Genomic DNA, 23,676 nt, shown 5'->3' with positions numbered 1-23,676 from the left:
GGGCAGTGTATTTCAAAACATGTATCTTTTAGTTACTAGAGTAAATATATACATACAAACAAATCAAACAACATTCGGAACCTTTCTGCCTCACAAATTGTATTTTTAATTCTTCTCGAGTAACAACGTGCAGCCGGCCGCTGTGGCCGAGCGGTTCTAGGCGCTACAGTCTGGAACCGCGCGATCGCTACGGTCGCAGGTTCGAATCCTGCCTCGGGCATGGATGTGCGTGGTGTCCTTAGGTTAGTTAGGTTTGAGTAGTTCTAAGTTCCAGGGGACTGATGACCTCAGAAGTTTAAGTCCCATAGTGCTCAGAGCCACCTGAACCATTTTCTGAACAACGTGAAAAACAGTTTTAATTCTCTCCTGCAGCAGAGCTGAGTTGTTCATTGTTAAAGAAACTTTACTGAATGACATTTTTTTCAACAATTTATGTCCTTATTTATGTGCAGTGTAAGCTCTTTTCCTGTCCAGGTATTGTTAAACATAAATCAGTTTTTCGCTTTCAGCTATCTGTTTTCTTCTGTGCAAGAATACACCTGGAAGAAGTATGCAGGTAGTCATGGAATACTTGCAGTGTGCCACTGAACAAACGCAGTAATGAAATAATTAATAAGAAGACGAGAAAGGACGCGACGGTCTACCACGACACGAGTGAGGACTGACGTCGGCACGCGGCGACAGCACCGTATCCCCCACCCCTCCCCATCCCCACCCACACCTCAGGGCATCACGATGTCAACGGCAAAACTTTCCTCTCGAGCGACCTTGATGTTCACGTCACGACAAGTGCCCTTACGTTGACAGCCTGTGCGAATGCCGCCATTTTAGCTATGATGTGGACTCTATCGACATTCTGTTCTTTCCGTCAGCTGTGAATCGTCCTTAAGGAGACTGCTGCTGCTGCGTCACGCCTATTTACTTTTTTCCTAATATTACAACAAACCCTTGTTTCACTTGATTGAATCATATTTGTTCGCAAAATGTCAGTAGTAGTAGTAGTAGTAGTAGTAATAGTAATGATAAGCACAGTGGTATATTTGTAGTGAAATGTAATCGATGTATAACGAGAGTATCGATAAAACGAACATTTATTTGTCGATATATTCATATGTGTATTAAAGAATTATCGCAGTGAAATCACTAAATTCGTACTTGTGCGTTGTCGTTGGTAGACCGAGAGCATGTGGGGCCGTATGTTACGTAATAGCGTGGAAAACATAACAAACCTGCATGCAACAAACACTTTTTACGAAAATGTTTTCTTGCTTTTGCCGTACGTACCACCGCAAATGCTGTCGTCTAGTGACCGACGACGAAGAATTACAAAGGTAATGACTTAACTACGATAACGTTTTTAATAGGTGCTAGAATGTATCGGTAAATAAATCTTTTTCAGTTTCATGGTGATTCATTACTATACCTCGTTAAACCTCCCCACGAAGGTTCAAATTGGTTCAAATGGCTCTGAGCACTATGGGACTTTAAACATCTATGGTCATCAATCCCCTAGAACTTAGAACTACTTAAACCTAACTAACCTAAGGACATCACACACATCCATGCCCGAGGCAGGATTCGAACCTGCGACCGTAGCGGTCACGTGGTTCCAGACTGAAGCGCCTAGAACCGCACGGCCACACTGGCCGGCTCCCCACGAAGGTATTACTGTGCTTAGCAACATTATTATTATTGTTCCTCTCCGAAGAAACATGGTTCACCATACTGATACAAGTGCTAGGTTGAAAGATGAGGTAAAAAGAGTGACGAGATCGGAAGGCAGTGCCGTGTGAGAGGGTTGTAGCCCTACACGTGTGGCGTCGGAGGCGCCCCGAAGATTCTGGACTTTGATTTCTCGAAAACACTTCAGCGGCGTACCACACTGGACCAACATTTGCTGTTTGTAACTATGTCGCACAGTCGAGCGAAGATGAGCAAGATCGATGAGCTACTGGATGTGCAATGTCCGTCCAAAAAGTGCCGAGACTGATTTTATTCCTGGCGTGTAAGCGGCGTCGGCGCAGTAGCTGAGGTGTAAGCTTCGGCTAACAGCTCTCAAACAACAGCTGTGCAGACCGGTCCAACAGCCGGCTGTGAGCGGTCGGCAGTGTTTTAGGTGGTTGGCGACCTGCCGCTTTGTGTCGACGTGTTAGCGTCCCAAATCGCTGTGGAGAAAATGTTACACTCTCCGCGATGTGTGAATAAAAGAAACGTGTGTGCAAAGTTCGTCCCCAACAACTTGAACCCCGAAAAAAAAAAAGAAAAAAATAAAATAAAATAAAACTAGAACGCGTGGACGCCTACCGTGACTTTATTGAAATGAAAAACACGGAGTAATTCTTTTTTGGGAAAAATCATCACGGCTGACGGGGCTTGATGCTAATAATGTCAATAATGTCAACCTACGACAAAGTGCAGAATGGGTCTCTCGATGGTTGGATTGGTAGGGTGGTAGGCCAATGCGATGGGGCAGGTGAACAGCGCCTCAGATAAGGAATTTCCTGACAGCTTTACGTGGTAGTGTGGTGTCACCGCCAGACACCACACTTGCTAGGTGGTAGCCTTTAAATCGGCCGCGGTCCCTTAGTATACGTCGGACCCGCGTGTCGCCACTATCAGTGATTGCAGACCGAGCGCCGCCACACGGCAGGTCTAGTCTAGAGGGACTCCCTAGCACTCGTCCCAATTGTACAGACGAATTTGCTAGCGATGGTTCACTGTATACATACGCTCTCATTTGCAGAGACGACAGTTTGGCATGGCCTTCAGCTACGTCATTTGCTACGACCAAGCAAGGCGCCATATTCAGTTACTATAATTACTTCAAGAAAGTATTCTGAACAGATAATATTGTGAATCATGTACCGTCAAGAGCGACGTTCATCATTAATGAATTAAAGTTATGAAACTAATTACGTGCGCTTTCTGAATTCTCATTCCTTGTCATGAAACAGACCTCACGTCAGTATAGTTCTTCCCTCCCCACGCCAGCCTGCGTGAGCTAAAACGCGTGCATTTCGGCCTCCACTCGTAACACGGTGTTGGCTCTTCTGCCAACACAAAAGGTAGTATGAACGTCCTGTGCATTGAACGCAAGTGGAGGAAGACTCTGTAGGACACACGAAGCGCTGAAGCCACCATCTTGACTATTCTCTATTTTTTTACTAATCCAATGCTGAAACTTTTTGGTTTGACGGAGTAATGTTTCCTTGTGAGATGCCATTCGGCTCACTCTTTTTCAAACTTCACCACACTATCGTGTCTTAGCAACCTTAGGTGAAGAATGGGGTCTAAATCATTTGTAAGAAGTAATGGGAGTGGTAGGCTACTTTGTAATTGCAAATGAGGCAGACACGCTAAAGTAGGCTCGTATTCATCAAAAGTCCGCAACTTTGTTTCCAGCGAAACACGGATTCCATACAAAACTTTAGGACCGTGTGCTCTGTAAGAGGAGTTTTCGACACGCCCTCCGTCAGCTTTGGTGTGAGGTTCGAAAATGCGTAGGATGCTATGAAAGCTCTCCCTCGCACGGGCTGAAATTTTCCCAGATCTGGCTGCACAAACAGGTTGCGCCGTAACGCGGCGTCCTTGGCTGGGAGCAGATTGCTGCAACGCACAGTAGAGAGAGAGAGACATGGAGGCTGCCCCGAAGTCGTGCGCCTGTCGTAAGCCAGAGGGAGAGGCCGGACTGCCTCCAGCCGCGAGGTCCCACTGGAGTCCAGGCGGCAGGCGGCGGTCACACAGCCTCCGTCAGAACGAACGGGGCAGCAGTGGCGCGTCTTAACACCCGGTACCGTCCACTTTGCCCCTTGGCGCCTTTCGAAACTGGTACTGTCAAGCGAGGAACAAATACAAAGTGGCCAAACCTGTGCACACTTCTAACGGGAACAGGAAGCCGGCAGGAAGCTGACTCGTCACTTGAGCTCTCTTCCTGTGCCTTGGTGAGATGTCGCCAAAGTGACGAGGTACTGCTGGAAGGAGACATATGGTGCGAACGAAATCGGGAATAAGAAGTTAATGGTCTTCAAGATGCCGATGACTTAAGATAAATTCTATTTGGGGACTGCACCCCTCTTCTGTTTTCTAAAGCTGTAAAACATAGATTTGGACTATTCCCGCCTATTTCAATGTCCCCTTCACAGAAGCACATTCCAAAAATACGTATTTAAAGTCAGTGGGACTCATGGAACTTCGACCAACATTGTACTACATGCTTTCTACGAGAATTACTTTGAGTATTTAGTTGAGGAGCTCACACGAAGGGTAAATTGTTGCAATAACGTACTGGACCTCTCAGTGACAAACAGTCCTCAGTAAATGGGGAGAGCCACGACAGATACAGGGATTGGTGAACGCAGGGTCGTTACAGCGAGACTGAGTACCGTAACATCCAAATCCGCCAAAAATAAACGCAAAACAAATCTATTACAAAAAATCAGATAAAAATTCGATTGATCCCTTTTTCTACATCTACATCTACATGGTTACTCTGCAATTTACATTTAAGTGCTTGGCAGAGGGTTCATCGAACCACAATCATACTATCTCCCTGCCATTCCACTCCCGAACAACGCGCGGGAGAAACGAACACCTAAACCTTTCTGTTCGACCTCTGATTTCTCTTATTTTATTTTGATGATCATTCCTACCTATGTAGGTTAGGCTCAACAAAATATTTTCGCATTCGGAAGAGAAAGTTGGTGACTGAAATTTCGCAAATAGATCTCGCCGCGACGAAAAACGTCTTTGCTTTAATGACTTCCATCCCAACTCGCGTATCATATCTGCCACACTCTCTCCCCTATTACGTGATAATACAAAACGAGCTGCCCTTTTTTTGCACCCTTTCGATGTCCTCCGTCAATCCCTCCTGGTAAGGATCCCACACCGCGCAGCAATATTCTAAGAGAGGACGAACGAGTGTAGTGTAAGCTGTCTCTTTAGTGGACTTGTTGCATCTTCTAAGTGTCCTGCCAATGAAACGCAACCTTTGGCTCGCATTCCCCAGAATATTATCTATGTGGTCTTTGTTGTTCGTAATTTTTACACCCAGGTACTTAGTTGAATTGACAGCCTTCAGAATTGTACTATTTATCGAGTAATCGAATTCCAACGGATTTCATTTGGAACTCATGTGGATCACCTCACAATTTTCGTTATTTAGCGTCAACTGCCACCTGTCACACCATACAGCAATCTTTTCCAAATCGCTTTGCAACTGATACTGGTCTTCGGATGACCTTACTAGACGGTAAATTACAGCATCATCTGCGAACAACCTAAGAGAACTGCTCAGATTGTCACCCAGGTCATTTATATAGATCAGGAACAGCAGAGGCCCCAGGACGCTTCCCTGGGGAACACCTGATATCACTTCAGTTTTACTCGATGATTTGCCGTCTGTTACAACGAACTGCGTCCTTCCTGACAGGAAATCACGAATCCAGTCTCACAACTGAGACGATACCCCATAGGCCCGCAGCTTGATTAGAAGTCGCTTGTGAGGAACGGTGTCAAAAGCTTTCCGGAAATGTAGCAATATGGAATCAACTTGAGATCCCCTGTCGATAGCGGCCATTACTTCGTGCGAATAAAGAGCTAGCTGCGTTGCACAAGAACGATTGTTTCTGAAACCATGCTGATTACGTGTCAATAGATCGTTCCCTTCGAGGTGATTCATAATGTTTGAATACAGTATATGCTCCAAAATCCTACTGCAAACCGACGTCAATGATATAGGTCTGTGGTTCGATGGATTGCTCCTACTACCCTTCTTAAACACTGGTGCGACCTGCGCAATTTTCCAATCTGCAGGTACAGATCTATCGGTGAGCGAGCGGTTGTATATGATTGCAAAGTAGGGAGTTATTGTGTCAGCGTAATCTGAAAGGAACCTAATCGGTATACAATCTGGACCTGAAGACTTGCCCGTATCAAGCGATTTGAGTTGCTTCGCAACCCCTAAGGTATCTACTTCTAAGAAACTCATGCTAGCAGCTGTTCGTGTTTCAAATTCTGGAATGTTCCATTCGTCTTCCCTGGTGAAGGAATTTCGGACTTCCATCCCAACTCGCGTATCATATCTGCCACACTCTCTCCCCTATTACGTGATAATACAAAACGACAGACGATTAAGAGTTAGTCTTTATTTCTTCAAGACTAACTACGTAAGTGTTGACCAAATCGGACTGAAATTGAAAGAAATAGTGTCGACGGCAATTGAGGCTCTTATCCCGAATAAATTAATGAAAGACAGAACAGGTCTCCCGTAGAGCACAAATCAGATCAGGAAAGTATTTCAAAAAAATGGTTCAAATGGCTGTGAGCAGTATGGGACTTAACTTCTATGCTCATCAGTCTCCTAGAACTTAGAACTGCTTAAACGTAACTAACCTAAGGACATCACACACATCGATGCCCGAGGCAGGATTCGAACCTGCGACCGTAGTGGTCGCGCGGCTCCAGACTGTAGCGCCTAGAACCGCTTGGCCACCCCGGCCGGCGAAAGCATTTCAGAAGCAACGAAACAAGCATGGCAGATCGAAAAGAACGCAAAATTCGTGTGATTGCCGACAGTTTACAGACGATAGATACTTAGTGTGGTCTTCAATGCGAGACGCTTTTAATGCTGACCACAACGAAGCCTTGTCTCTAAATGTGGCAGAAAATCTATTCCGAAGAGATTCTGCTCGTACGTAAAATGTCCCAGCGGCAAACTACAATCAATACCTTCACTGCACAACAGTAGTGGTAATTACAGTGAAATGAATACCCCTAGCTGCATACAGGCATTGATATACGTCAACGGGGACATTTGAAAATGTGTGCCCCGACCGGGACTCGAACCCGGGATCTCCTGCTTACGTGGCAGACGCTCTATCCTTCTGAGGACACATAGAGGATAGTATAGAGCGGGACATTAAGTTGGGAATGTGGGTCTCGTGGGAGGCGTGCCAGAAATAAGTCTCTGCAGTCGCGCTATCCTCTGTGTCATCGGTGGCTCAGATGGATAGAGCGTCTGCCATGTAAGCAGGAGTTCCCGGGTTCGAGTACCGATCGGGGCACACATTTTCAACTGTCCCCGTTGACGTATATCAACGCCTGTATGCAGCTAGGGGTATTCATTTCATTGTAATTTCATTCTAACGAGCTACATGGTCACCGATGGTATCTGTTCTTGCGGACCTGCCCGAAAGAACAGATACCGTCTTCATGTATAAAAGCAGTGCCAATGTTGCTGACGACAACGCCACTGAAACGGTGTTACTAAACACGGTTTTCCCAAATTCCTTCACCAAACAAGACGCAACGAATGTTCTGTTCTTCGTATCTGGAACAGCTGCAAACATGAGTAATCTGGAAGGAGCACACGGCAGGAGCACGTACAGGAACTGTGGCTCATGTTTAAAAGAATACTTGACCATGCACTGGATTTATACGTACCCTGTACAACCGTTCATAATGAGAGCGAACCTCCATCGTATAAAGTCAGTGTAAAGAAAATTCTAAAGAAACAGAAATTAATGTGTAATAGGCGTAAAAGAAAGTGTAGGGATATACAGGGTGTTACAAAAAGGTACGGCCAAACTTTCAGGAAACATTCCTCACACACAAAGAAAGAAAATATGTTATGTGGACATGTGTCCGGAAACGCTTACTTTCCATGTTAGAGCTCATTTTATTACTTCTCTACATATCACATTAATCATGGAATGGAAACACACAGCAACAGAACGTACCAGCGTGAATTCAAACACTTTGTTACAGGAAATGTTCAAAATGTCCTCCGTTAGCGAGGATACACGCATGCACCCTCTGTCGCGCGGAATCCCTGATGCGCTGATGCAGCCCTGGAGAATGGCGTATTGTATCACAGCCGTCCACAATACGAGCACGAAGAGTCTCTACATTTGGTACCGGGGTTGCGTGCACAAGAGCTTTCAAATGCCCCCATTAATGAAAGTCAAGAGGGTTGAGGTCAGGAGAGCGTGGAGGCCACGGAATTGGTCCGCCTCTACCAATCCATCGGTCACCGAATCTGTTGTTGAGAAGCGTACGAACACTTCGACTGAAATGTGCAGGAGCTCCATCGTGCATGAACCACATGTTGTGTCGTACTTGTAAAGGCACATGTTCTAGCAGCACAGGTAGAGTATCCCGCATGAAATCATGATAACGTGCTCCATTGAGCGTAGTTGGAAGAACATGGGGCCCAATCAAGACATCACCAACAATGCCTGCCCAAACGTTCACAGATAATCTGTGTTGATGACGTGATTGCGCAACTGCGTGTGGATTCTCGTCAGCCCACACATGTTGATTGTGAAAATTTACAATTTGATCACGTTGGAGTACATACTGACGAAACTAAAATGAGCCCTAACATGGAAATTAAGCGTTTCCGGACCCATGTCCACGTAACATCTTTTCTTTATTTGTGTGTGAGGAATGTTTCCTGAAAGTTTGGCCGTACCTTTTTGTAACACCCTGTAGATAGAGAGATGCTGAACGAAATGCGTTTGGCTGTCAAGACAGCAATGCGTGATACCTTCAGTGACTGCCGTAGCAGAATATTGTCAAATAAGGCAGGAACTGGAGCTGAGAGTAGGAAAGCAAAAGCTGAAATGCTTAACTCCGTTTTCAAATGTCCGTTTACAAAGGAAACCCAGAAGAATTGTCCCGATTTAATCCTCGTATCACTGAAAAGATGAATGAAATAAATATTAGTGTCAGTGGCGTTCAGAAACAACTGAGATCGTTAAAACTGAACAGAGCTCCAGGGTCCGATGGAATCATTGTAAGAATCTGTACTGAATCTGCAGCTGAGTCAGCCCCTCTTCTGCCTATAATATATCTTAGATCCCTCGAGCAGAAAACCTTGCCCGTTTACAAGAAGGGTAAGAGAAGTGATCCACAAAACTACAGTCCAAAATCCTTGACATCGATTTGTTGTAGTATCTTAGAACATATTCTAAGCTCAAACATAATGGAGCATCTTGAACAGAACGATCTCCTCAAAGTCAGCCTCCATGGATTGCGAAAAAATCGATAATGTAGACCCAACACGCACTTCTCTCACACTACATACTGAAAGCTTTGTATTAAGGCAGTCAGGTAGATGCAGTATTTCCTGATTTACGAAAAGGATTTCACTTCAGTACCACACCTCAGCTTACTGTCAAATGTACGATCATACTGGATATCAAGTGAAATTTGTGAATGGATTGAGATTTTGGTTGGGTGGACGCAGCATGTTACCTTGGTGGGAGAGTCATCGTCAGATGTAGAAGTAACTTCGGGTGTGCTCCAGGGAAGTGTGCTGCGACTCTTGCTGCTCATGTTGTTTGTTAATGTCCTTACAGACAACATAATAGTAACATCAGGGTTTTTGCAGATGATGCAGTTATCTACAATGAAGTACTATCTGAAGAAAGCTGCATAAATATTCAGTCAGATTTCGATAACATTTCAAAGTGGTGCAGAGATTGGTCACTTGCTTTAAATGTTCACAAATGTAAAATCAAAACGAGAAATCTTAGTGTGCTGTAACTACAATATCAGTGAGTCACTGCTGGATTCAGCCAGCTCATACAAATACCTGGGTACAACACTTTGCAGGGATATAAAATGAAATAGTCACATAGGTTCAGCCGTGGGAAAAGCTGATGGTGTACTTGGGTTTGCTGGTAGAATTCTGGGGAAGTGCAGTCAGTCTACAAAGGAGATTGCTTACAAATCACTTGCGCGACCAGTTCTAGGATATTGTTCAAGTGTATGGGACCTGTACCAGACAGGACTAACAGGGGATATTGAACCTACATACAGAAGGGCAGCACGAATGGTCACAGGTTTGTTTGATCTGATGGAGGGTGTCACAGAAACACTGAAGGAACTGAACTGGAAGACACTTGAGGATAGACGTAAGCTATTTTGAGAAAGTCTGTTAACAAAATTTCAAGAACCGGTTTTAAAAGATGATTCTAAGAATATACTCGTACTACTATCCCCTACATATCGCTGACATAGGGATCGTGAAGATAAGATTAGAATAATTACTGCACCGGCAGAGGAGTTCAAGCAATCGCTCTTTTGGGACTCAATACGCGAATGGAACGGGGAGAAACCCTAATAACTGGTACAGTGTGACACATCCTCTGCTATGCACCTCAAGGTGGTTCCCAGAGTTTAATGTCAATGTAGAAGTTGATACCCTCGCTGTGGTAAAGCAACTGAAGTCACTTACTAAAGCCAGGTATTCCGGTCCACACTGTACGAAAATTAGGTTTCTTTCGTGTTGCAACATTATAAAGTATCTCGAAGAGAAGGATTAGTACTGGAATGTTTAAATTACACCTGTGATTTTGAGGACATTTATGGGGAGTAGTGAGGCTCTTACTTTTCAGGTTTGATTTTTTATTTGTCGTACCTCTTAGTTTGGTTCCTTTTCACGAAAAAGTGAGTTGTGTCTAATTTGGGTTTTATGGGGAAACAGGAAGCAGAGCTCTTAGGCATCTATATTAAAAAAACGAAAAATCACAAAAATCTACCTTTGTATAAAAATATATTTAACTGAACTAACTGATTAACTAATTACTTTCAGCTTAATTACTATATTTATTCTATTAACTTTAATAATTTAATGTAACATACCTCTACGTGCAATGTTTGTCAGACAAATATGATGAGAAAATCAAATTCTCTTTCACAAATCTTTATACTTTGCTAAAGCCTTTTTTTTATGTCCTGGAAACTTAAGACGTGACACGGATACAAGCTGAACCACATACTGCTTCTCTTTCTCGTTTTTCTAAATAATTTGTTAGAGATTTCCAATATCTTCGCTGCCCTTCCTGCCGGATTAATTACAGCTTTCAGTTTACTGAGTAAGTGTACAGGTTTTTTAGTTTTCATTTCCATGCGACTCTGAAGGAGTCTTGAGGAACTTGTCACTTGACTAAAATCTGGCAAGGAATAGACTCTTTTTAGTAAAAACAAAATGTCCGATGCCATATTTGGTGATATCTTGGGTTTGATCGACTCCTACATGAACCTTTTTTACATTTTCGTTCCATGATTCAGTGCATAAATCGATGTACGGTGCTTTGTTTGCAGAAGAGGTAGAGAGCCACGCTTTGAAATACAAACTGACAAGAAAAATACAAATATTGGAAACTGAATTCTTTTATTGTGGTGATAACTTAAAATCATCACGGGGTGTAAACATTTCCAAGCAATAAACGGTTGTGATCCACCTTGCATGGGGAACAGCCCCTGAAACATGGAAAGGTACTGCACTACATGACATGTCGCCAAGAAAAAATACTGTTAACTCTAAGAATTCTTTACAGTCGTCTCTAGGTTGCTCTTCTGTCAATGTATGTCGATTGAATTCGGGTTTTCGAGACACATCGAAGTGATCATTGACTTCTCCGTACTGAATTCCAGTTTAGTATTTATTAACATCTGTTACAGAGCGAGTATTTTGGATTGTATTTTTTTTTTTTTTTTGTACATTGTTCTAGTAGGACCTGAGCTTCTACGACAGATATTTCCCACAGAAACACATTTGAGAATGATTTCATATATACCTGATGCCTGTAAAGTAAATATAAGAGGCATTTTCTCAGAAGTTTCCAATCAAAGCAGGCGCACCTTTGAAACTTCGTGAATTTGATGATGTCCTTTCCCAGTCGCAGATCGCGATGGAGGCACCTGAAGAAGTTGCTCAGCAGCGCAGTCTGGAAGAATCACGAGAAGTCTCTCTACGGAGCCGTCGCTCGTTAATGTCAGTAGCCGTTCATCATCCCAGTGCACGGTAGCGGCTTGTAATTCCTCATCGTTAAATTGGCTCTTTATTTCAGTAGGCTGTTTATTACAGAGTGTGTCTCGGGAATTGCGAATAGAATGTTTTGAGGTAGCTGTAGGCTTGTAGCAGCGAGGATGTGAGCAGCTTCCCTGTCCTACATTTATCTCCTAGATAAATTTAAGTTTTATGGGATTCGTGATGTAGCCAAACAGTAGATAAGGTCATATATAACCAAAAGAATACAGAAAGTTGTATTTGGTAATACAACTAATATAGTCCAGGGACGTAATTCTGACTGGCGAGAAATCACTTATGGGGTTACCCAGGGCTCAATATTATGTACACTATTGTTCAAATGGTTCAAATGGCTCCGAGAACTATGGAACTCAACATCTGATGTCATCAGTCCCCTAGAACTTAGAACTACTTAAACCTAACTAACCTAAGGACATCACACACATCCATGCCCGAGGGAGGATTCGAACCTGCCACCGTAGCAGTCGCTCGGTTCCGGACTGTAGGGCCTAGAACCGCTCGGCCACAGCGACCGGCCCACTATTGTTCCTCATATGTGTAAACGATCTTCCCTCTGACATGCAACAAGCAGAGTTAGTTCTTGTTTCAGATGACTCTTGCAATCAAACTAAGCATCCACACAGAAACAGAAGAAATGGTAAACAAAGTTCTTAAAAGTATCATTGATTGGCTTTTTCCGAATTGTCTCACCCTCAATTTTAAAAAACGCACTATATTCACTTTTGCACATGAAGGGTACTACACCAGTGATAAGTGTACCATATGCCGAAGAAAAAATAAATGGGATGGTAACTTCAAAATTGTTTGGTGTTCGTTTTGATGATAATTTAAATCAGAAAAAGCACATCTTGGAACTCCTAAAACAACATATTCCAGCCACCTTTTCACTTATAATCATTGCAGATCTTGGGGGACGACAAATCAGTAAGCTGACATATTCTGCATATTTTCATCCAGTAATGTCATATGGAATAATGTTTGGGGTACTCATTCCTCAAAAAGGTGCTGTAAGAATAATATGTAGTGATCACCCACGATAATCTTATAGACATCAGTTTAATGAGATGGGCGTGCTGACTACTGCTTCATGGTGTATTTATTCCCTGATGATGTTTGCTCCAAATAAACCACTAAAGTTCAAAAGAAACAGTTATGTATGTAATTAAAATACCAGAGAGAAAAATGACGTTCATTACTCCACGCTAAGGTTGTTTTTAGCACAAAAGGGGATACACAATGGTGCAGCTATAATTTTTTATCATTTACCCAGTGATATAAAATGTCTGACAGAAAAGTAAAATCTGAATACAATCCGAAAAAGTTTCTCTTTGACAATTCCTATTACCTAGAAGAATTTCTACTATCATAATGGGTAGGAATTACTCTCACCTGTGTGTAAAAATACCTATAAATGTTCACCGTTAGCCATTTTTTCAAATTAATTTGCGATGCGAGTGTAAAATGAGCCGCTACACTTCCTTACGATTTATTGTGCAAAATGATCCATGGACCATGATAATAACTAACTATCAAAGGCAGCTGCAGGGTTGGGAAGCAACTACTACTACTACTTGATGTCCACTTCTCTCTTTTACTTGCAACAATTAAATTTATGAGATATTATTATCAACTGACGTTCCTGGAGACTTCTCGAACTCAAATAACTGTGAGTCAGCAGTACAGGGCTATTACAAATGATTGAAGCGATTTCATAAATTCACTGTAGCTCCATTCATTCACATATTGTCACGACACACTACAGATACGTAGAAAAACTCATAAAGTTTTGTTCGGCTGAAGCCGCACTTCAGGTTTCTGCCGTCAGAGCGCTCGAGAGCGCAGTGAGACAAAATGGCGACAGGAGCCGAGAAGGCGTATGTCGTGCTTGAAATGCACTCACATCAGTCAGTCATAACAGTGCAACAACATTTCAAGACGAAGTTCAACAAAGATCCACCAACTGCTAACTCCATTCGGCGATGGTATGCGCAGTTTAAAGCTGCTGGATGCCTCTGTAAGGGGAAATCAACGGGTCGGCCTGCAGTGAGCAAAGAAACGGTTGAACGCGTGCGGGCAAGTTTCACGCGTAGTCCGCGGAAAATTGGCTCATGGCACAACTGGAGACCGACAGCGCCGACTTCATCTTTCAACAGGATGGTGCTCCACCGCACTTCCATCATGATGTTCGGCATTTCTTAAACAGGAGATTGGAAAACCGATGGATCGGTCGTGGTGGAGATCATGATCAGAAATTCATGCCATGGCCTCCACGCTCTCCCGACTTAACCCCATGCGATTTCTTTCTGTGGGGTTATGTGAAAGATTCAGTGTTTAAACCTCCTCTACCAAGAAACGTACCAGAACTGCGAGCTCGCATCAACGATGGGGACAAGCTGCGCCGAGTGTGGGAGGAACTTGATTATAGGCTTGATGTCTGCCGAATCACTAAAGGGGCACATATCGAACATTTGTGAATGACTAAAAAAACTTTTTGAGTTTTTGTATGTGTGCGCAAAGCATTTTGAAAATATCTCAAATAATAAAGTTATTGTAGAGCTGTGAAATCGCTTCAATCATTTGTAATAACCCTGTACTTGAACACGACGTAGTCAGTTCAGTAGGCTACCCTGAGAAGAAAATGACACGAAAGACATGAAAGGTTGTAATCAAAACAATAAAATGCAAGTAAAATTGTTGTTGTTGTTGTGGTCTTCAGACCTGAGACTGGTTTGATGCAGCTCTCCATGCTACTCTATCCTGTGCAAGCTTCTTCATCTCCCACTACCTATTGCAACCTACATCCTTCTGAATCTGTTTAGTGTATTCATCTCTTGGTCTCCCTCTACGATTTTTACCCTCCACGCTGCCCTCCAATTCTAAATTGGTGATCCCTTGACGCCTCAGAACATGTCCTACCAACCGATCCCTTCTTCTAGTCAAGTTGTACCACAAACTTCTCTCCTCCCCAATCCTATTCAATAGTTATGTGATCTACCCACCTAATCTTCAGCATTCTTCTGTAGCACCACATTTCGAAAGCTTCTATTCTCTTCTTGTCCAAACTAGTTATCGTCCATGTTCCACTTCCATACATGGCTACGCTCCATACCTTTCAGAAACGACTTCCTGACACTTAAATCTATACTCGATGTTAACAAATTTCCCTTCTTCAGAAACACTTTCCTTGCCATTGCCAGTCTACATTTTATATCCTCTCTACTTCGACAATCATCAGTTATTTTGCTCCCCAAATAGCAAAATTCCTTTACTACTTTAAGTTTCTCATTTCCTAATCTAATTCCCTCAGCATCACCCGACTTAATTCGACTACATTCCATTATCCTCGTTTTGCTTTTGTTGATGTTCATCTTATACCCTCCTTTCATGACACTGTCCATTCCGTTCAACTGCTCTTCTAAGTCCTTTGCTGTCTCTGACAGAATTACAATGTCACACGGCGAACCTCAAAGTTTTTATTTCTTCTCCATGGATTTCAATACCTACTCCGAATTTTTCTTTTGTTTCCTTCACTGCTTGCTCAATATACAGATTGAATAACATCGGGGATAGGCTACAACCCCGTCTCACTCCCTTCCCAACCCCTACTTCCCTTTCATGTCCCTCGACTCTTATAACTGCCATCTGGTTTCTGTACAAATTGTAAATAGCTTTTCGCTCCCTGTATTTTACCCCTGCCACCTTCAGAATTTGAAAGAGAGTATTCCAGTCAACATTGTCAAACGCTTTCTCTAAGTCTACAAATGCTAGAAACGTAGGTTTGCCTTTCCTTAATCTATTTTCTAAGATAAGTCATAGGGTCAGTAATGCCTCACGTGTTCCAATATTTCTACGGAATCCAAACTGATCTTCCCCGAGGTCGGCTTCTAACAATTTTTCCATTCGTCTGTAAAGAATTCGCGTTAGTATTTTGCAGCTGTGACTTATTAAACTGATAGTTCAGTAATTTTCACATTTGTCAACACCTGCTTTCTTTGGGATTGGAATTATTATATTCTTCTTGATGTCTGAGGGTATTTCGCCTGTCTCATACATCTTGCTCACCAGATGGTAGGGTTTTGTCAGGACTGGCTCTCCCAAGGCCGTCAGTAGTTCTAATGGAATGTTGTCTACTCCCGGGGGCTTGTTTCGACTCAGGTCTTTCAGTGCTCTGTCAAACTCTTCACGCAGTATCATATCTCCCATTTCATCTTCATCTACATCCTCTTCCATTTCCATAACATTTTCCTCAAGTGCATCGCCCTTGTATAGACCCTCTATATACTCCTTCCACCTTTCTGCTTTCCCTTCTTTGCTTAGAACTGGGTTTCCATCTGAGCTCTTGCTGTTCATACAGTTGATGTTACACATTCATAAACAAATGAATCACTTAATTTCACTGAATTTCGTAACCTCCTCTCCCTCGCCTCTTCCCAGCTGCCTCTGCTGTCTCAGCTTGTCCTCTCTCATTCTCAGATAGATGGTGGTTGAGGATCTGGTCGTCGTTTGAACCGTTGTTTGATAAAAAAAACTATTATTTTTTTTGGTGGTAACGACATTTAAAGCACTGGCATATGCTACGTCAACAACGCCACTAGGTGCTTCTTCTTATTTTCGTTGCGTCCTACTTAGGACCACGGGGATTGTTTTGATTCTTTACAAGGGTCTTCTGCTTCTTCTTAGCTCAGAAAGATTTCATTTTTTTGCTGTGAGCGAGCTCCCCCTCCTCTGTCTGCCGGTTGCTGTGCTTCTTTTTCTGGCGAAGGGCACTAGTAATACCCCTGAACAGTGGTCTCCCGGAATTGGGATCGATTCTGGTGGGTTCACGATTCTGTGTGGGTCAATGGCCATAGAAGGCCAGCCGCCTTTTCCTCACAGATGTGATTACGTCAGCCTGACGGTGGTTCTCCTCAGAGTTGTGTCCAATCCCGTTGGTGCCATCCTGTTGTCCTGTTGGGCCTGGTGTTCTCCTTAGGACTTCCAGTCCCTTGAGCTCTAGTTTCCTGAGTGGACCGTTCCTGCTCATTCAGTGTGATGCAGTGGCATGGAATTCTGGAAGACCTTACTAATGAGTCTAACGTTTGTGTTTAAGGTTCCTGGAAAGGTGAGTGGTTGACCATATCCTACCTGACACATCTGGTATCTATTACCAAATTGTCACTCTCATTTGCTGAAGGCCGCGTGACCAAATATAGTTAGGACTTTACGAATGGTGGTGCCTTGCAGTACACCGTGGTTATCTTTCTTGTATCCAATCTTCATTCCAGTTGCTGATGGTTATGTGCAAGTCCACTCCCTGATAACACTAGTTAACAAATTTAAATTTTTTTTCTGCATCTGGTTTGTTAACGGGTGGATTTACCTAATTTTGGGGTGCTGAATACACTGGTAAAATCAGTTTTTCTCCATGACGTCACATTTCCTAGATACACGGGAGAATAAAAAATGGTAATAGCGAAAATTGACACAATTAAGCCAAACAAAAATACACATTCAGAACGTTTGAAATCAATACTGTTTTGCATGGACATACGGGCATGATGCCAGTAAAAGGTCCAAATTAGTTCAGAAGATATTTTCATCTTTAATCGTCTTTGGTTATTGAAAAATGCGACGACGGAGCTCTTATTTTGTTTGCCGTTTCATCACTCTCCCTAACAAGGCCCCAGCAGTAGTCATCCATCATCAAAGGGTTGCAATGGCCTTGGTAACGGTGTTCCACAGTAAGAATGTCTTGGTGAAACCGTTCACCATGCTCATCGCTTACGGCTCCCAAATTTTCTGGGAAGAAATAGAGGTGAGAATGTAAAAAGTGAATTTTAAACGACATTTTACACCCCATGTTCTTATAGTTGTCCAACAGATCATTCACAATGATAACATAGTGTTTGTCTTTTCTGTTACCCAAGAAGCCCTTCACAATTGCTTTAAAAGAAGACCGAGCAGATAATTGGATATCTGTGAGTTTGATATCAAAGGTTGGATCTTTCAGCAATTTTCTTATTAGTGGTCCAACATATATACCCTCTTTCAGCTTTGCCTTACTTAATTTAGGAAACTTTTCTTTTAAGTAATTTAAGGCCTCACCTTCCTTATCCAGAGCTTTTACAAAGTTCCTCATGAGGCCAAACTTGATATGAAGGGGAGGCAAAATGATTTTATTGGGCTCAAACAATGGGGTATTGTTCACATTTTTGTTTCCAGGAACATATGACTTCCTCATGGGCCATTCCTTGACTGTATAGTGGTTCTTTGTGTCACGGCTGACCCGAAGGCACAAAAAGCAGTATTTCGTGACTCCAGCCAGTAAACCTGTAAGGAGTGCAACAACTTTTAAATCACAACAAAGCTGCCATTCATGTTCCTTATATTTGATTGCCTCGAGCAGCAAAGCCATGGTTTCATAAGTTTCTTTCATGTCTACTGCGTAAGCCAAAGTTACCGATGGAAATGCATGCAATTATGCAGTAGTACTGCTTTCAAGCTGGTTTTACTGGAGTCAGTAAATAGTCGCTACTCCTGTGGATTATGTTGTACACCTAGCTGCATCATCAGACCATTGTCATCTCTACACACACACACTGAATTCTGCATATCGAAATATTGAGCAAAGAATGGACCTCTTGATCTGAAACAGGAAATTTTTGTCCCTGGAGCTAGAAGCCTCCGTTGTTGCAGTCTCGATCCCAAGAGTTGAGCTTGCTGTTTCGAAAGTATTAGATCGCGAACCAAATGGTTCAATTCCTTTTGATTAAAGAGCTGAGGGGAAGTGTCAAGATACTGAGGGCAGTACTCTTCTATATGTTCAATACTTTCTGATTCACTTGACATGGTGTCCGGTTCCGTGGCTTTCAAGTTACAGACAGAAACAGGCAACCCCTCATCATGGGGCACAGGCAAATGCACTGAAGATACATTTGGATACTTTATCTTATGTCTAGTTTTGCTTGAATGTCGCCGGATGGAGTGGCTGTGCGGTTCTAGGCGCTACAGTGTGGAGCCGAGCGACCGCTACGGTCGCAGCTTCGAATCCTGCCTCGGGCATGGATGTGTGTGATGTCATTAGGTTAGTTAGGTGTAATTAGTTCTATGTTCTAGGCGACTGATGACCTCAGAAGTTAAGTCCCATAGTGCTCAGAGCCATTTGAACCATTTTGCTCGAATGTCCCGAAATATGGTTCGACGTTTTCCTTTAAACCACCCTGTTAACGTTGTAGTACAGGTTATGCAGGCAATATGAGGTGCAAAATTTTTATCTTGATCACCACCAGGACAATCAAAATACAATTTATATGCCTTCTTAACGAAATCAGTGATTGGTTTTCTTTGGGCTTTTGGAGTGAATTTCCCACACACACAACGAAAGTTGTCGGGGTGATTTGGACAGCAACGAGATCTATTAGTTTCCATTTTTCTTAGTGTAAATTTTAAACACAAAAAGTTTGCATTATCTTTCACAGGAAACAATCACTGAGGATCTTTTTCACACTACTGGGTTACCACACCAACCATTTACTGACGGTTTGTAGATCTTCTAGCTCTCCTCTGCAAATCAAAAACAAACAATTAAACATCGAAACAGAACAGCAAAAGGCGAAATACTCAATATGAAAAATAAAAAACCTTGAAAACTCGAAAATGGTATGCGCTAGAACATTTTGAAAGGTATATTCAGATTCTGCACACCGAAATACGTGGTGTAACACCCCACACGTTGCTTGTCCGATTTTTGCGTGTGTTCGCCCCTGACAAACAACTTACAGAGAAACTGGGAGTGGAACTGTACGCAATGTGGATAACGCTAGATTTAAATGTGGCCCTGTCACCCCTAATTAATCTGCGGCGGTAGCGTTGACGATGAATCACACCTGTTTTTACTTCCAAACATGAATGATCATGAACACTTAGAGTGTTCAATAACATCAAACACATACACAAAAATAAAATAACGCAAAAGGGTGACTTCAGGATCAACTACTGAAAGTAAAGGCTCTACTGAATCACAGTAATTTTATTATAACCTTCAGATCAATGCTGAATAAAACACAATGAACAATTTACAAATTATCCTCCTGGCTGGCATTGGCAGTGAACTGTGTTAAAATTGGTCCAAAACGCGATCTCTTATAACTTGGCTGACCGACTGACATCGACACAAAACGTAAAATACGAAGAACCACTACACCCCAAAGTACCGTGAAACCTCTGTGGAAACAGCAATTGCACGTGTTCCAACTACACTCCTGGAAATGGAAAAAAGAACACATTGACACCGATGTGTCAGACCCACCATACTTGCTCCGGACACTGCGAGAGGGCTGTACAAGCAATGATCACACGCACGGCACAGCGGACACACCAGGAACCGCGGTGTTGGCCGTCGAATGGCGCTAGCTGCGCAGCATTTGTGCACCGCCGCCGTCAGTGTCAACCAGTTTGCCGTGGCATACGGAGCTCCATCGCAGTCTTTAACACTAGTAGCATGCCGCGACAGCGTGGACGTGAACCGTATGTGCAGTTGACGGACTTTGAGCGAGGGCGTATAGTGGGCATGCGGGAGGCCGGGTGGACGTACCGCCGAATTGCTCAACACGTGGGGCGTGAGTTCTCCACAGTACATCGATGTTGTCGCCAGTGGTCGGCGGAAGGTGCACGTGCCCGTCGACCTGGGACCGGACCGCAGCGACGCACGGATGCACGCCAAGACCGTAGGATCCTACGCAGTGCCGTAGGGGACCGCACCGCCACTTCCCAGCAAATTAGGGACACTGTTGCTCCTGCGGTATCGGCGAGGACCATTCGCAACCGTCTCCATGAAGCTGGGCTACGGTCCCGCACACCGTTAGGCCGTCTTCCGCTCACGCCCCAACATCGTGCAGCCCGCCTCCAGTGGTGTCGCGACAGGCGTGAATGGAGGGACGAATGGAGACGTGTCGTCTTCAGCGATGAGAGTCGCTTCTGCCTGGGTGCCAATGATGGTCGTATGCGTGTTTGGCGCCGTGCAGGTGAGTGCCACAGTCAGGACTGCATACGACCGAGGCACACAGGGCCAACACCCGGCATCATGGTGTGGGGAGCGATCTCCTACACTGGCCGTACACCACTGGTGATCGTCGAGGGGACACTGAATAGTGCACGGTACATCCAAACCGTCATCGAACCCATCGTTCTACCATTCCTAGACCGGCAAGGGAACTTGCTGTTCCAACAGGACAATGCACGTCCGCATGTATCCCGTGCCACCCAACGTGCTCTAGAAGGTGTAAGTCAACTACCCTGGCCAGCAAGATCTCCGGATCTGTCCCCCATTGAGCATGTTTGGGACTGGATGAAGCGTCGTCTCACGCGGTCTGCACGTCCAGCACGAACGCTGGTGCAACTGAGGCGCCAGGTGGGAATGGCATGGCAAGGCGTTCCACAAGACTACATCCAGCATCTCTACGATCGTCTCCATGGGAGAATAGCAGCCTGCATTGCTGCGAAAGGTGGATATACACTGTACTAGTGCGACATTGTGCATGCTCTGTGGCCTGTGTCTATGTGCCTGTGGTTCTGTCAGTGTGATCATGTGATGTATCTGACCCCAGGAATGTGTCAATAAAGTTTCCCCTTCCTGGGACAATGAATTCACGGTGTTCTTATTTCAATTTCCAGGAGTGTATTTAACGTTCCTCCTAACACAGGCCGCAGCGGGAGCCATCTCACCGTAATGTTCCTGTTGCAGCGGCGGTCTCCGACGGCGACGGCGCGGCTGTGCGGTTGGCGTGTGGCGTCTGGCAAAGTACACTCCTACAGTACTCGGACAACAGACCGTTGTCCATAAAATTCTCTATTTGCAACGATCTTCCCGGCAGCAAAGAGCTGGCGCGGCTAACGTCCACTCAGAACGAAAAAACCAAGACGGGAGACGACTTGCGTAACGTCCTGTCAGTACGAGAGCCCAGAATGGAAGACCTCTACCGAGAGTCCAGCAAGATCGCTCTTCACCTTTGTTTTCTCCCCTCAACTTTTACCGAGCGAATCGTATCACTAGAAGCTCTCAAAGTACCCAGTTTGCCAGTGCCGACCAATGTACGGCCTGGGAACAGAACTCTTTTCCACCATTCTTTTATTTCTACAAAATTTCACAAGTAAACTCCGCCCTCGCTGGCTGGGAAGAACCACATCTGTGGGCAGTAACACGTTTACTGGAAGTTTTCTCCCAAGAGACCACTCGAGATTTCCCCGGCAAGATTCCCCGTCGTAGCGAACACAGATTCTTGCATTGAAAGTTTGTTATTCGGAACTCGTGGCCCGCCCCACTTGAGTTACTCGCAGGCGTAAAATTAGTGGGACACAGGCGAGAGCACGCACAGGAAAGCCCGTCCAGCTGTCCACTGCTCTGTTTTCGTTAACACCTGAACACCTGCAGCCGCACGTCCTTCAGAGGTTGGCGACCGCTGTGGTCTCTCTAAACGGATTGCAGAAATCCCCCAATTCACCATTCATACCGTCAGGCTGTGGCGGTTGGGTGGGGAGGTAGCCGAGGTCTGTCTCACGTACTGACTTCCGGCAAAATCTTATTATTACAAAATCGTGGAATTCTCGCGTGCCGATGCATTTCCACACAGATTTCCTACACCGTAATTTAGAGTATTACTCGAACAAAACCTAAAGTGTCGCGTTAAATGGATTCATGTAAGGTGCAAGGCCGTTGCCACCTTACAGTAGTAGTTGATGTACCGTACCCCAGATGCAATACGGCTGTTGACTAGTGTGATCTTGTCCAATACCCAACTGAAGAGCAGGCACAAGAGGCCGCCACTTGCCTGACTCCCAGTGAATGGCGAAACTCTCAGAGAGCCGACTCTGGAGACAGTGTTGGGGCTGGACCAGTGTGGTGACCCGCCGCTGTGCCCGCAGGCTGCCCGGGTCGGCGCTGGAGCAGCTGCTGGCCGCGACCGACGACCGCCGGCTGGTGAGCGAGGAGCTGGCCTCGCTGCTGCTGGTGGGCCAGCCCGCCACCGAGGCGGCGCTCTGCTTCGCCCTGCAGCTGCTGGCGCTCCACCCGCAGGTGAGTGGCGGCCGCCCCGCTCCAGCAGAGTGGCGAGGGCGCGCGGCTCTGGGGGCTACGCGGGACAGCCGCCAGTGGCTCTGTAGTGCGCGTCATTTACGACGGCGGCCGAGGTTAGGTTCGTTCTGCGCATCTGACGTCACAAAACACAGTCAACCAATGAACAGAGAACGACGACGCCAGAGCTCGACTGCAGTGCAGAGCACGGACGAGTGTCTTCAGTTTCAGAAATGTTCAGTCATAAACAGAGTAACTGAACAAAAGCAATGTCTTGATAGCAGACTTTCTTTTATACAAAGTTTTGAAAAAGCTTTCTTTATAACAATTGCTTCATATTCTATTACTTAATTAAACCAAACAAGCAATAAGCCTCCTAATTCAGGCGATAGTAAGGAAAGATGTTTGTATCATTATCACGAACCGCTTTTTCGCAATAAAGAACAGCGGTAATTCTTCATTTCCTATTGTACTTCGACGAAACGTGAATAATTCATAGTCAGACCAACAGTGTTTGTCGGTATTTGGTGTGATGTTTTAGAGTCCTCCAGGAGTTCTGTTGAACGACAAGCTGTGTTAGTGTAATGGTTAAGATGTTTGGCTGCTATGTGATTGGTTCTGAGTTCAAACCTTGATTGGCGCTCAATGTTTTCTTTATTTAAAAACAGTATCGAAGTACCTTACTTCATGAATTTTATTCGTTTGAATGTAACTTTTGAAATTTCTAGTCCTTTGATTCTTCATTATAATCGTAATAAGTTTTCGGTTTTTCTAATTCTGTCCTCCA

The 23,676-nt window shown here is 44.3% G+C and overlaps 1 protein-coding gene across 1 annotated transcript in view; it reads left to right on the top strand.

Annotated features, from left to right (window-relative positions):
* LOC126100685 (uncharacterized) overlaps positions 1-23,393 on the top strand; it is a 147,209-nt gene extending 123,816 nt beyond the window's left edge. Inside the window, exon 5 of the mRNA XM_049911302.1 lies at positions 22,742-23,393. Coding sequence (XP_049767259.1) covers positions 22,742-23,240 — 499 coding nt within the window. The 3' untranslated portion in view covers positions 23,241-23,393. The remainder of the gene's footprint in view (positions 1-22,741) is intronic.
* Positions 23,394-23,676: the final 283 nt, after the last annotated feature.

The sequence above is a fragment of the Schistocerca cancellata genome, chromosome 9, assembly GCF_023864275.1.
Source record: "Schistocerca cancellata isolate TAMUIC-IGC-003103 chromosome 9, iqSchCanc2.1, whole genome shotgun sequence".
Taxonomy (NCBI): Eukaryota; Metazoa; Arthropoda; class Insecta; order Orthoptera; family Acrididae; genus Schistocerca; species Schistocerca cancellata.
This window is presented reverse-complemented; position numbering and strand designations above follow the sequence as displayed.